This window comes from Delphinapterus leucas, chromosome 8, assembly GCF_059928025.1.
Source record: "Delphinapterus leucas isolate spDelLeu-1000000601 "Yukka" chromosome 8, BTC_Dleu_Yukka2, whole genome shotgun sequence".
Lineage (NCBI taxonomy): Eukaryota > Metazoa > Chordata > Mammalia > Artiodactyla > Monodontidae > Delphinapterus > Delphinapterus leucas.
Genome location: NC_143136.1, coordinates 38,550,282 through 38,565,775, shown reverse-complemented (window position 1 = coordinate 38,565,775; position 15,494 = coordinate 38,550,282). Strand labels below are relative to the sequence as shown.

At 40.7% G+C, this 15,494-nt stretch overlaps 2 protein-coding genes across 5 annotated transcripts in view; both read right to left on the bottom strand.

Moving 5' to 3' along the window:
- Positions 1-4,081, bottom strand: part of GTF3C3 (general transcription factor IIIC subunit 3) — a 95,571-nt gene extending 91,490 nt beyond the window's left edge. For 3 of the 4 annotated variants that reach the window (XR_016394070.1, XR_016394067.1, XM_022567303.3), the window contains exons 1-2: positions 3,868-4,081; positions 2,833-2,944 (exon numbers count right to left, since the gene is read on the bottom strand). Coding sequence is in view for 1 of the 4 variants with exons in the window: in XM_022567303.3 (XP_022423011.2) it covers positions 2,833-2,944; positions 3,868-3,969 (214 nt within the window). In the remaining 3 variants the exon portion in view is untranslated. Of the gene's footprint in view, positions 1-2,832 lie in introns of all 4 variants that reach the window. The other variant, XR_016394069.1, reaches the window with a different exon arrangement.
- A 24-nt stretch (positions 4,082-4,105) lies between these two features.
- C8H2orf66 (chromosome 8 C2orf66 homolog) lies at positions 4,106-14,504 on the bottom strand. Its single transcript, XM_089916551.1, has 2 exons — positions 11,575-14,504; positions 4,106-10,531 (listed from the first exon to the last, which is right to left on the bottom strand). Exons 1-2 carry the CDS (start codon positions 11,692-11,694, stop codon positions 10,352-10,354), a joined length of 300 nt encoding a protein of 99 aa, XP_089772677.1. The 5' UTR covers positions 11,695-14,504; the 3' UTR covers positions 4,106-10,351.
- Between the last annotated feature and the right edge of the window lie 990 nt (positions 14,505-15,494).

The window sequence follows — 15,494 nt, the reverse complement described above, 5'->3', positions numbered from 1 at the left end:
GGCTTCTCTTGTTGTGGAGCACGGGCTCTAGGTGCACGGGCTTCAGTAGTTGTGGCACGCAGGCTCAGTAGTTGTGGCACACAGGCTCTAGAGCGCAGGCTCGGTAGTTGTGGTGCACAGGCCTAACTGCTCCACAGCATGTGGGATCTTCCCGGACCAGGGACCAAACCCATGTCCCCTGCATTGGCAGGCAGATTCCCAACCACTGAGCCACCAGGGAAGCCCTCATAATGATTATCTTGAATGATCAAGGAAAGTTAAGCTGATGGTGCTTCCCTGGTGGCGCAGTGGTTGAGAGTCCACCTGCCAATGCAGAGGACGCGGGTTCGTGCCCCGGTCCGGGAAGATCCCACATGCCGCGGAGCAGCTGGGCCCGTGAGCCATGGCCGCTGAGCCTGCGCGTCCGGAGCCTGTGCTCCGCAACAGGAGAGGCCACAACAGCGAGAGGCCCGCGTACCACAAAAAAAGAAAAGTTAAGCTGAGAAGCCAATTTTCTGTTATAGCAGAGACAAGTAGCATATTTTAGAAAAGCTACAAAAGTTAAAATTTTAAATATATATATATTCAAAAATCCTTAAGCTTATTCACTTATGTGAAATACCTCAAATCCCAAAGATGCTGGATAAATGAGACAGTCAATATACTTAAGGAAGAAGAGAATGATAAAACCCACATGTTCTGAGCAACAAATAGTAATTATTATTATGAAGTCATAATGATCATCTTCAAGAATTCTAAACACCCAAAATAAATATGAAAAAACGGTGTAAAATAAATCAATAAAATTTATTACAGTACAGAAAAAAAAAAGAAAAGTCATATGATCATCTTGATACAGAGAAGCATTTTTTTTTTCTTTTTTGGTCATGCTGCATGGCTTGTGGGATCTCAGTTCCCCAGCCAGGGATCATACCTGGGCCCTGGCAGTGAAAGCGCCTAGTCCTAACCACTGGACAGCCAGGGAATTCCCCCAGAGAAGCACTTGATAAAATCCAACACCTATTCCTAATAAAAATTTTAAGTCAACTAGAAATGGAAGGGAATACCTTCAGTTTAATAAACAGTACCTACAGAAAATTTTCCACAAACACAGTTAACAGCTAATTATTCAAAGTCATCAGGAATGAGACAAGTATGCCTACTATCACCGCTCATTTCAATATTTTACTGGATGTCCTGGAGGTCCTAGCTAATGTAATAAGGGAAGAGAAATAAAAGACATAAAGATTAAGGAAGAAATAAAACTGTCATTCACAGATGACATGATTATATACATAGAATATCCAAAACAATCTTTGCATAAAAACTGTCAGAATTCATGAATTAGCAAGGTTCCTGGATACAAAGTCTATATACAAAAATTAACTGCAATTTTTATATCAGCAACAATTAACTGAAAATGAAATTAAAAGAAGTCCCTATTTGCCTGGTGCTCAAGAATAAGAATTTTGCAGTGGAATTCACCAATGTATAGGAGAAAAATACAATGACTCTAGTGGCCATATATTCCAATTAGCAGACTTTGCCTGTTCAAAACTGACCCCTTCCTCTGCCCTGAATACATGTTCACAGTTACCAAAGGTCTTGGTAAAGTTCTGGGACAATACCTTCCTGGGAAATTGGGAGTTTAATATCTTAAAAGGACTGATGGGATTACTTGAGCTGAGGCTAGTATGCCTGACTGCTCATGGGGAGCTAGAACGGGATTCAACTAACCACCTTTTTTTAGGGAGGGCCTAATGGCCACCTCTCAGGGGCAGCTTTAGGTAAGAAAACTGGCAGGCACCCCATGGTGTCTGGTACTACAGTTGCACCTCGAAGATGTGATGACGGAAGAGCAGCTCCTACTCTGAGCAGATAAGGAAGGACTCACAGGTTTTAGAACAATCTCAGCCCCATTTTTCACCGCACTTGCCTGGCAAGGTAAGAAACTATAACCCCAATTTTCTCTCCTCTTTACCCTTTCTTCCCCACTTGATCCAAGGAAGCAGTAACAAAGCCTGTTCGTTTTCTGTCCACCCTACTAGTGTTTTCTCTGTGTCAAGTCTTATTTGTTTGGAGGGAAAAGAACCAGCCTCTATTTCTACCCACTAGGACTAGAAAGTTTAATTAAGTTCTCAATCAGACCTTACGCCCAAAGCTAAATTCTAACTGATAGTTCAGCATCCCAGGTTACTTGACATGGGTAAATGGATACCATGAACTATCATCAGTATTCTGATCACTAAAAAGGTGTATCAATCACCAGAAATTAATAAATTTGCATAATAATTCATCACTTAGGCTCTCATGAGTTTAATTAGTCTGGGTGCAGCAACCAAATACAATATCCGGTCATGCAGAGCTGAGGACTGGATCCTGGCATGAGGTAACATACCAAGATACCTCTTGTGTGTGTGAGGTCCCATATGGAGCCAACTGGCCTTCCACTCTGACATTTCTATCTTATCTCCCATAATTAAAAAAGTGGTTTGGAAGCCACTTTGTATAGAAGTATAATTCATTACAATTTGGGGGAGTATAGTCTAGAAGAATTAGTAATCAAGTGAGAGGGTCAATTTAAAGAATAATGACTCTAAATGGCTCCCAAACAAACACTGATGTCGATCTGAAACACTTCTCCACAAACATAACCCACTAAACTAACCATCATCATAATCAATAATTCAACAAATATTTATTGAGCACCTCTTACACACCACGTACTATGCTCCTAATAAGCCAGGTATCAATGACAGAATACCACTGCAGAAAAAGAATAAAATAACGCTTTCACTAAACTATTAGGTACCCTTAACATTTAATGCATTTAAGGTAGGGATCTTAACATACCTTCATTGACATCTTCGTCCTGAGATTTGGTAGAGTCAATTCCTGATGATGATGGAACTGCAGAGTCATTTGGATTTTCTTCAGCTGATGACTTGCCTTTTTCCTGAAGACTCTGAGATTGAAAATTAATTGATTCCAAAAACAAGTGCACATTTAGCGCTCCCCAGTTGAGAATACAGAATCTGCCTCATTCTCTATTTCTATGACTTGAGCTCTGAACACATACATACTATGTGGAATCTAAATTTGAATATTGCCAAAGCATTTCATAGTACTTAGGTCTCATCCTTCAGGCTGAATCAGTCGCTTGTAAAAAATAATTTTTAAAACCTTGATGATTTCATTAATCTACACGGTGTATCCTTGCTTTTTAAATGAAAAGAGATGGGGTGCTATTAGTTGCATGATTTAGGAAGGAATCCAACAGCTAATCTCAAAAGGTATAATTACTTTTATTTTCCCTCGGACTTCAAGTAAGAAGACATGGAAAGTTCACGTATTTCCTCATAAGTATAAAAAAACATGTCCCAGAGATTTTGTTATCAGACAAGAAAATTCACTCTTTTCTGTGGAAGATTACACCACACCATTGGGAGACTCCTCAAAAATGGAAGCTCAAATCACTCCGTCTAGAAACAGACACTGAGGCCTAAAGAAGAGAGGTGAGTTGCGCAAGAAGACAGTGGCAAAGCTCGGACTAGAACCAGATACTGCCTCCAAACTCTACTTCCCACGCCCCCCATTTAATCTACCAGCGTTATGCTACCCTCAAATAAAAGATGCACTATTTGGCAACAGAAAAAAAGATAAGTGGTTACCACCGAGACAAAAGCTTTTTGGTGGGTGAAATGTTTTGAAGAGGAGCTTAGAACGGGGACGAGGTGAGAACCCGAGTTTCGGTAAAAAGGGGAAGAAACTGCTGGAAGTACCCGGCCCGCCCCATCACAGCGAACGGGGTTACTGGGTCCCCCACATCTCTCAAGTGTTTTAGGGCGACAAGATAGTGGGGAGCATCCTGGCCCATTATCTCCTCACTTTCTTCTCACGGGTTTTTCTCTCTTCTCTCCGCCTTTCGAACTCCTCAAAGGAGATCTTCCCTTCCAGATAGTCGATGAGCTCCGGGCTGAACCCCGACATGTCTGCGGGGATCTGATGTGCAGTTCCAGAAACCGAGACAGAGAAACGGAAGAGCAAAACCTCCCAGACGCTACCCCCACGCCGAGGCGCTAAAAACAAGGACCCGTAGTCCTTCCGGGAAACCTGTCCGGCCTGCGCCGCAACCGCGGCGCTCGGGTTCCGCAGGAGCTTCTGGCCCCGCCTCTTCCTGGCGACGTGGGCGTGGGCAGGACCCGGACTGGACAGCGGCTGGACCCTCCGGGTCGCCGCGCTTGCCGCTGGGCTCAGGCCTCCGGTTTAAGCTTATTATGGAGTTGGAAAAAAAAATGTGCTCTAAGAAAATGTTCCTTTATCTACATCATTTCCCGCAATTCTCCATTAAAATTCTGACTCTCAATCCATTTCTTTTTTGAATGTTTGTTTTTAAAATTAATTTAATCATTGGTGTAGTGATTTTTTTTCTTAATTTAACCATTTGCTCTGCCACGTGCACGTTCCACTTTCCAGTTCTGCCCTGCCACAGAAAGCTAAGGTCCTCCCACAATTTTTGGTTTAACTCTCATCTCCAATCAATGGCACCATCAGTTTTACCCTCTTCCACAAATCCTCAAGCTGTCCCTTTCCTCAGACTCCTTCTCAGTCTGTAACTAGGTCATCTAGACTTAACGTCCCACCTCTAATTCTCACCCAAATTTTCTTCTTTTCTTAACAGTTAAACTTTTAGAGAGAATCAAATATTTGCTATGATTAGCATACACTATTGCCCATTTACTATACAGGCCGTGTACTGTCTTATGCATATTACATTCATATCTCAAAATAATCCTTTTGGATTATATTTTATTATTTTATGTTATTCCTAATGCCAACGTTCTGAATCTAATACGTAGTAGAGCCAAGATTCAAACCCTGGTCTATCTGACTCCAAATCCCATACTTGGAATTAATATGATATACTGCCTCTCCTCAGTGGAACACTTCTTCAGCTCCTACACACTCCTGTGGTTTATATTTTACCTTGTCTTATAACTATTTCTCTGCTGTCCTCTTCTAAAGACACTAGCTAGCTGTCAACATCTTGAGAACAGCACTACCTGATACATCTTTGTGAACTTTCCTCTGTAGGCTAGTAATCTATGCTCAAAACACATTTATGAATTCAACTGGATGGAACTGAAAGTGCCTTGGGAATGGGCAAGGGATAAGAGGTACGGAATGCAGCTCAATACGAAGCTGAGGTTAGGGACAAGTTACAGGGAGCCTATCACCTGGCTTGGCCATTGGTGCCTCTTTATGACAATCCAAATGAGGAAAAGCAACAGTTGGATGGGAGAATGAGGGGCCAGGACCTGTAAGAGGGGAACTTCCAGGTGAGAGAAAAAATCTCCAGCTGGAAGTCATTCCTTTCTCATGATAAAGGATCCTCAGGGCCGTATCTGGGTATAAAATATGGGAGGCTAGGTGAGTGGGTTGAATTAAGGTAATCCACAGAAATCCCTAATAGGTAAATTCCCCCCTGAGTTTCTCCAGGCTGTCAGGGAATTGCGTTTGAGAGGAAGTCGAGTCTCTAGTCCTAACTCTCCTAAGGAAATCAAAAGGAGCAAATCTGGTCACCTGGTAAGGAGAATGTTCTCCTAAGACCCAGATGGCTTAGACTAGCTTGTTTGTTATTGGCTGCCTGGAATATGGGAATAACAATTGTGATGATATAGATTCACATTGCAGAGATTTGCAGCAGGAAGCAAGGGGTGGGAGAACAGTTTTTCTGCTGTGGAACACCTTGATGATGTGACAGTTTTGTTTTTGTTTTTTTTTTACAGGTCAGAATGTAGCAACAGGTCTTGAAATTGGAATCTTTCTGCTTTTCTTTTCTCCACTTCGTTGTAAGTGATGTGTCCCCTGGTGAGTCAGAGGCATCCACATTACCTTGAGATGAAGTGGAATTGTTATAGCAGTAATGAAAATAGCAATAAGAAACTTTCCAGACTTTCAGACTGATTTCTGAGAATCAAAATGGAATGTCTGAAGAAAGCAGAACATTGAATTTATACCATGACGAGAGCATGAAGAGTACACAGGGAGGGAATGACTCCCTCCTTTCTCAAGGGGAGGAGCCAGGGTGGGGTGTGGCACTTTTGGGGAGACAATTTTCCCATGGTTCTCTCACTTTTTTGCAAAAACTTGTGACTGCTTTCACTCTGGACTATCTTTTCAAGGATGTCTGGAGAACAAACAGCCTTGAAAGACAGAGATATTGTCTCCCTCTGGGACAGAGGGCAGGTTTGTTTTCTGACCAGTATGATAATATTTCCCTCTGGGGCAAAGGTTGGGCATGTTTGGGCATGTAGCCCCCTTGTAAGAGTGGGGATTTCCTAAGTTTGGGGTTCCTCAACTGTGGCACAAACCAACTAGTGCCCAGTAAACACCTGGACTCACCTCCACGTGGCCCCCATGATACTTGGGGGACAAGGAGAACCAATAGGAATGTAAAACGCATGCTGCCTGCTGAGCCACGAATAATAAAGTCTATTGCCTTAGACCCACTGGTCTCAGGGCCCACCAGGATCTGTGAAATTGCAGCAGCCAGTGTGTAGCTTGCAAATCGGGTAAAATCTCACACCCTTAATAGTTCTTGACCACACTAGACCCGGGATAGGGGACAATAGGCCATGTCCTAGGGATGGGGAATGGAATGCTCATCAAAGAGGAGCAGAGTCAGCGTTGAGAGGCTGTCAAGGACCTATGCAGAGAAGGACCACAGACCCCTTGGGAGCCTAGATCACCTGCAGAACACTTATTTTCATTGCAGGAAACACTACACTTCTGCTGTTTTCCTAACGACAGTTCTCAGCCAAGGACAAAATCACTTCCCCAGTGGCCTTTTAGAAATGTGAATAGGGAGGTTTTGGTGGTCAAAATAATAGTGCAGGGGTGGGGAAGTCACTAATATACCACTACACATTGTCTGGGGACCAGGTGTGCTAAATGGTCACTACGAAGACTTGTCCTTCCCCAACCGACAATACCATCACTGATAAGAAACTCTAGTCTAGTGGAGTGTAGGCCTCCCATCAACAGCTACCTGCCAGTTGTGAGGAATTTTCCAGCAGAAGGATGCATGTCCTGCGCTGAGACTTTGCAAGCTCATAGCTAAAAGTCCCCTGTGGATGCCCTTCCTTTTCAGAGGCCTTAAAACTAATAAATATTCCCTTTGTGGAGCTCTTGACAACCAGAGCAGGAGTGGTGAAAGGGAAAGGGAAAGCCAGTCACTGGTACTTGAGTGGAACTGGACAGGGGTGAAGCACTCCCTACCACTCTACCATTTATCTGAACAGGCTTATTTTTATGAGGAATAGCTCATCAATAATTACTTATAGGACTTCCCTGGTGGTGCAGTGGTTAAGAATCTGCCTGCCAATGCAGGGGACATGGGTTCGAGCCCTGGTCCGGGAAGATCCCACATGCCACAGAACAACTAAGCCCGTGCCCCACAACTACTGAGCCTGAGCTCTAGAGCCCGCGAGCCACAACTACTGAGCCTGCATGCCACAACTCCTGAAGCCCACACACCTAGAGCCCGTGCTCTGCAACAAGACAAGCCACCGCAATGAGAAGCCCGCACACCGCAACTAGAGAAAGCCCACACGCAGCAACGAAGACCCAACGCAGCCAAACATAAAATATAATTATAAATAATAATAACATATCTTCTAAATGGTAAAACAAAAAAGTCTGGCATTAACTAGAAGCAGCTTCCATTACTGTCTGACTAATAGCAAAATAACACCCATTTATTTCAATTCAGCAAGTATTTATTGAGTGCTTGCTACATGCAAGGCATTGTACTAGGTGCTGGAGAAATAAAAATGGCTTATATATGATCTTGGCTCACAAATATCTCACAACCCTCCAGGGAAAACACTTATACAACTAATTACAATAGAACATATTGAACCAGATATAGAATCTGTTCTTGCATAAATATTTTATTCTTGATATTGGATATCAATCATCCACAAAAAAGCCACAGAAAACTATTTTGGAATGTACAGACTAGTGTTTTTAGGATTACACTGTTTCCTTCTAGTAGTGTTCCTTTTGCAGAAATCAGAGAAAATGATGCAGCTCTTCATAAAGAAAAGTAGCTATTTCAGCTGAGAATATGAGAATCAGAATGATTCAGCCTCAGTTGGGGAGGGGTGGGTGGAGGAAGAGGGTTGGTTATGAAAGAAGGGAAATCCACTTGTTTCTCCTCTCCCTTCCTGAGGTTGTATGTGGAAGAGCCAGAGGTGAGGCATGGCTAGGATATCTGGTGTAGCACAATGTCCACCTCTGAACATCGTGGCAGAGAACATCTCCCAGAGGCCCAAGAGACTCCTAAAATCCCACGTTTCTTTGCCTTCCATTTCAACTTAATTGTGGATATTCATCACTTACTCTCCCTTGATATGTAACTAAGACTGTGAGATCTTTCAATAGCATATGCTGACCATGGGAATGCATCTTCCTTTTAGGAAAAAGATAAATTTAAAACCCAAATTCTATGGTTATTGACTGGGAAGAAAACCCATGCACATAAGTCACATATGGCCCAAAGCTCAAGCTGTTTACATAGCTTGAGCTATGTAGACTAAAATGTAGAATAAAATAATTACAAATTAACAAAAATGGAGGGAAAAAACACATAAAAGTTTAGCCATGACCATGAATCAATTTTTCTAATGAGAAGCTTCATCTGTAGTTTTAAAACCACCAGACATCTGAAAGAAAACATTATAACGAATGGAAAATGAAGATTATACGATTAACACAAAGACCCAAAGATCAACATAGTTCAGTGAAAACTCTTTTTGTCTTCATTTCCTAATGAGAGTTGTTAGGAAAGGAGAGCTTGTATTTATGAAATATTCTCCAAATCAGAAACTTTGCTTCTTTTGCAAAGTTGAATAATTATTATATTACAATATCACTAACTGGTTGCTTTCTCTTTTTTCCTGCTCTTAAACATTTCCTTGTTTCATGCTCACACAAAAGTATGTATTTGATGTTTTCTCTGATACTTATTATTAGAAATCCATATATGCAATTTATAGATGAATAAACTAAGGCTTACAAACAACTTGTATGCAATACTGTCTCATACTGAAATAGGTACTTGGTATTAATAATTATTCTCTGTTTTAGTGTCTGTTACCCTAGGGCCTGAGTGTGGAAAATAATCAAGGGATCCTTCATTAATATACTTGTGTTTATTCTATTTTATTTTCTCATTGTAGGACAGTTCTCAAGTGCATATACCACATGGTAAATTGCATCCTTAGAATAACAATCATTATTTTTAAAAAATCATCCCATTTAAAAGAGCTAATCATCAAAATCCTTTCACAATCACAATGAAGTGCAACAATGGTTTGCGTCCTCACAATTTCATCCTATGCCCATGAAAGAATGGGAGTAGATTTTAATTATGATTCGGTTGCCTTTATTTATTTATTTATTTTATTATTTTTTGCGGTATGTGGGCCTCTCACTGTTGTGGCCTCTCCTGTTGCGGAGCACAGGCTCCGGACGCGCAGGCTCAGCGGCCATGGCTCACGGGCCCAGCCGCTCCGCGGCATGTGGGATCTTCCCGGACCGGGGCACGAACCCGTGTCCCCTGCATTGGCAGGTGGACTCTCAACCACTGCGCCACCAGGGAAGCCCCGGCTCCCTTTATTATTCAGCCAAATGAAAAGCTAACAGACTAGAATCATAGTATATTTTCTTCGACTGCACCATACCTGTTCCTTTTTAAATGGTAGGTATTTATTTGACAGGAATGCTAAAGTAATAAGAATAGTAAAATTCAAATCTTAGACATAAATTTCTAATTTTTTTCCTATGAAGTGCCATCTTTACTAATATTCTACTCTTTTTCCCCCTCTAGGTGAGAAAGTTCAAGCTCAAATATATGCTTAATACTTTCTCCCAAAAGAAACCATTCTTTTAAATTTTTACTATCCATTTAATCCAACTGTACAGCTCAATATATTTCTTTACAGACGATTTTCCACATAATTTAGCTCTATGACCTGGTCTGAAAAAAGATATAGGTATAAGTATGTGGTTTTTAATTATATTTCATAATTCTATTGAGTGATAGTTCTACTATTTTAATATATCTCTCCCCAGAAAACTATGCTTTAAAAATCATAACTGTCATTTCTTTTTAAAACCAGACTGTAAAATTTATGAACCAAATCAGAGTATTAACAGTGATGAGTATCATCAGAACTGAGCAGTTATTTACATGAGGAAATAAAATCATTTTTCTAAACCTCTTTATGACTTTATGACTGAGTTGTATGTTTAGATAGATGCTGGGAATAAAGGGATGAGTTTTACCTGCACTCAGAAGAAACATTCAGACTTTGAGGTAATTGGGGAAGGAGTTTTTCTGTTCTTCATAATCTGCAAATGCAGAAGCAATAAGTTCTGATTGGAAAGAGAGAGGTCTGGGATTCTCGTTCATGGAGGAAATATTTGAAAACATTCCAAGATCAAGACCTCTTCCTTTAAAATATGCCTGAAGGGTTCTGAAAAACTGAAGAGAGAAAGAAAATGTTCCATGTCATTTATCATTTGAACACTCCAAATACTCAAAGATGAGTATTTTTCCCCTCTCATTTTCCCCCCAAATTGACTTTAGAGGTAACCCAGGAGGCAGGAGATGGAAAACTCAGAAACACAAGCTGTGGCTCCTTCTCCCCTTCCCCCTCCTTTCTACCTGACATTTCAACTCTAAACAAAGATAATTCACCATTCTTGAATATCAATTATTTAACAGCCCACAGTGAGAAGATTCACTGCCCATCTCTGAGTACTGAAGTCAGAGATGAAACTGAACTCCACGGTGATCAGAGCTCAGGTGTCTCCTCTCCGATTGATGGTGAGATAGATCCCAGTCATCTCAGACGTGGGGTTTTCAGCTGTGTATTCTGTGAATACATAGAAGCTGTGCAAAGTGCTATTTGATTGTTTTAATCCTATATTGGTATATTTCACATCATTTTCTTTAGAAAAACTATATTTTGAAATCATAATGTCATCATGTTTACTGTATTTGGCATATTTTTAAAAGAGAATTTTTACTGGTATTTTGAATTCTATTTCCTAGATAACATTATGTTGAAAAGAATGCCTAGCAAATTGAAAAGAATGCAGGTCGACTTTCAGTTTTTGCAATGGAGCTTTGCAAGTATTGGTTATGTGAGAAACTTTTGTTATCAGTTCAACCTAAGCTGTGCAAAATGTAATTCCCTGTTACGCTCTTGACTCTGTATATATCAATATATTAGAAATTAAGGCTATGAAGTCAATGTGTATATAATATTTACAAATGTAATGTGCTATGTGTGTATAAGATCATTTCTAAATATAAATTCGTTTCTCCGTACAGAAACAAGTGTAAATTGGCTAGTACACCGGCCACTAGGCTAGCAAAATTCTTCTCTGGTCCTGCTGGGGAATCTTCTCAGCCCTTGGCAGCCTCCTCTCCACCGTGCTCTAGCAGAGTGCAGTGTGCATAACTCCAGGGAGGTGCCAATTTCACCCTGCAACCTGGCATGTCCCAGTGGCTGTTCTTACCAGATCTTGGTTTCTAGGATTGTTGAGGGGCTTCCATTTTTCTTCGTTTCTCAACACTGCTCCATGCACAAGCCCAAGTAGCACCAGGGCAACAGCCAGCAGCAGGAGTGCTTTGGGCATTGTGGAAGGAAGCTGAGTGAAAGGAAGGACCAGGGAAATGTCAATGGCCAGAGAGAGAGATATTGAGGAGGGAGAGAGAGGAGAAGGGAGGGCAAAAGTAGAAAAGAGAAAGAGGAAACATTTTTAAAGGGAGACAAGGAAGAAGAAATAGTATATTTGTTCACCTGAATTTTGCAGCCCTCTTTTTTTCCACATTCATTTCTTAATGAACTCCCCTAAAACCAATTATTAGCTTAAAGGAGTCCATGATAAGGAGAATGTTATACAGTGATAAAGCAATTATGAATACAACCTAGAAAGTGAGTATGCCTTTTCATCTGAAAAAAATTGCACTTTGTTGTCTCCAAAGAAACTGCAATTCTTAACAATAACAACAAAAAAAGAAAAAATAACCAATCTTAAATTACTTTAAGTGTTAAGACAGCAGTCTTAAAAAAAAAAAAGAGAGAGAAAAGAAAAAAATATACACCCCGAACTGAAAGATGCACCTTACACACAGGTCTGAGACAGACACACACCACACCAGTGTAAGTAGAGATTGTATCCCACCCCAAGGTGTGAAATGGAAATGAAACACACAGAAAGAGCTAATAGAGCTTACCAGGAGTTTGGTTTTGCCTGGCCCTAGTTGTTTACCCTGCCTACAATCTGCAAGGCGATTCATGGCTACTTATAACCAGTGGATCGGCTGCAGGTGGGAGTCATTGATGTGAGCGGGGGTGGGGGGCTCAAAAATAATGATTCCATTTTCATCCACAGCACAAAGACCCTTGAGAATCACATCTTCAGGCTTCTTCAGGGTTAACAGTGAAGCTATTTGTCTTAAATACAGCAGACTCTCCTCCAACCACTGAACATTTCATTTGGATGTTATAGAACACACAAGGCACTTCCACACAGCAAAATGGCTTTCTCCTTTTTCACTTTTAAGAGAAGGTATATACACAGCAGCTGGGAATATGATAATGATTATCCCACCTAATAGAATGCTCTTTTGGAGCTATCAGCCTTTCAAATTAATCACATTTTTTAAACAGAAAATTCTATTGCAAGAGACAAAATTGCTCTTTGTGACCCATACCTTATATTTCTTCTTAGAATCTCAAGAAGCTTTACAAGTTTTAAATAGTGGTATGGTTACTCATAATACCCTTTCAAAATAGAGCAAAAAGATAGCACGTTTTGTGGAAAAAAGAAAAATTACCTTACCTATAGCATCCCCTTGCTAAATAAATGCCATCCGCAGAAAATGGTAGGGTTGAGAAATTGGACTTGACGAACTGAAGTTGCTTTGGTTCCAATAATTCAGAACAATCCAGAACAAGCTTTTTGTTGAGAAGGCTAGTAATCTGGACTGGAAATTAGAATACCTGGCTACAATCTCAGTCTTGCCATTTTGACCTTGGGAGGGTCATTGTGACCTTCATTTATTCACGCCTTTGTTTATTCAACAAACTTTTACTGAGTGCCTACTATGTGCCAGGCGCTGCACAAGGCTTTGGGGATAAAATAGTAAGAATAATAGATTCCCTGCCCTCATGGAATTAACACATTAGTGGGCAAGACAGGCGTTAATCAAACCATCATATAACAAAGTGTATAAATATCGATGATGATAATTTCTATTGAGATTATGGCACTATGACAGGGTAGAAGAGGTGGATTCGATGCAGTCTCAGGGATCAGGTAAGGCTTCTGTGAAGAAGTGACCTTATTTCTGGTAGATGAGTAGAGTTACCTAGGCAACCTAGGGAGGACAGAGGGAGAAGAGGTTCAGACAAGGCGAACAACTGTAGTAGACCTTGTGGCTGGAAGGAACGTGGCAAATTAATGCACGTGGAATTAAGTCAGTATCTGAGGAGTATAAGGAGCAAGGTGGGGGGCTGAGGCAATCTGGGCCTTTAGAGGTAGTCGGATTATGATCTTTCTGCTGTAAACAATGCTAACTGATTGAAAAGTTTTAAGCATCCAAGTGACTTGATAACAGACTTGCAATTTTAAAAAGCTATTCTGGTTGCACTGTTGGAGGACAGACTGAGCTAGAAAAGAGGGAGACCAGTTAGGTGGCTACTGCAATAGTCCAGGCAGGACAAGATGTTAACTTGGATTAGGGTGGTAGCACAGATGCAGAGTTGTGGATGGATCTGAGAGATATTTAGAAGGTACTGATAATGTACTGGATACTATGGGAGGCAGAGCTAAGGGGAAGAGAGTTTCAAGGCCAATCCTTAGGTCTCAGGATTATGCAGCTGAGCAGACTACAGTGCCATTAGCTGACATATCAAACACTGGCATGAGGAGATGAGGCTCAAGAGTTCCAGGTGGGACACGTTGAATTTGAGGAGCCTTGGAGATCTCCAAGTGGGGATGGGGAGTATACAATTGGATACACAGGCCTGAAGCTCAGAGGAGAGGTCTGGAAAGGAGATGTAACTATGGGAGTTGTAAATATGGCATGGAAAGGATGAGATTACCTCAGTGAAGATTAGCAAATGAGAAGAAAAGGTGACGTAGGACTTGAGCTTTGAGAAATTTTAACATGAACCAGCCCTATACCAGAATCTATATGAAGGAGACCATGGAGGTAGGGGGAAAACCAGGAGAGGATGGGAGCAAGAGAAGAAAATGTTTCAAGAAGGGACAAATTGGGTAAATGAGGACTTAAAAGGATCCACAGAGCATTAGAGATGTTTGGGTAGATGGAGGTGAAGGTCAGATTAGAAGGGAGTCGAAGGACAGGAAAGAGAGAATGAATCCATCAAGCTCTTGAGAAGTTTGCCTGTGTGTGTGTGTGTGTGTGTGTGTGTGTGTGTGTGAGAGAGAGAGAGAGAGAGAGAGAGAGAGAGAGAAGGTGCTGATTTTATTGTTAAGACTTGAGTCTGTTTAAATGTCAGTGGTCAAATGAGTAAAGTGAGTAAATGAATACCCTGGAATTTCATTACATCAACTGTCCTTAAAACTGCAGGACTTTGGTACGGTTTTCAGGGCAGACAGAGACACAGATGTAGAGAACAAACGTATGGACACCAAGGGGGGAAAGTGGGGGTGGGGTGGTGGTGGGAGGAATTGAGAGATTGGGATTGACATGTATATACTGATGTGTATAAAATGGATAACTAATAAGAACCTGCTGTATAAAAAAACAAATAAAATAAAATTTAAAAATTAAAAAAACAAAAACTTCAGGACTTTGACGTTAAAGCACCTAATAATATTGAAGTATTGTGTTGAGATTATTAACACTGTAAACTCCTTAAACAGTGCTCACCTTTACGTTCCCCCAGTACCAGCATTGAGCCCAATGCATAGACAATGAACTTTTTAAATGGGAGAGACTGAATAAATAAGAAAAGATTTGCATAACCATTTACCTATGAATAATTTCTAACTTTAGAACCGTTTGTATGAAACCATAGCTCATTTGTTTTAAGAGCTCCCCATGTAAGAAATATTTATAGTTTCTCAAAAGAGCAATGGACTAAAAGTAACACACACATATTGTCATCTTGTTCACTAAGACTGGAGTTTTCCTGATTGTTAAAAGAAGTTATATATTTAAATAAAACTATCTTAAATTCTTGTAATTGTTTCTTAATTTCAAATCTCTGTCTTGAAAGGCAAAAACTGATGACATTTTTTTCAGAATGTATCAACACAGCACTAAGTAGGTATTTTGCAATTATTCAGTTGATAAGTTCAATCAAAAAAGAGGAAAAAAACCCAGGAGAGTTCAGGTTCCCAAACCATTAATTTCTAGTCTAAATGGCCCCACTTGGCCTCTTCATTAAATAGAGTGTGTG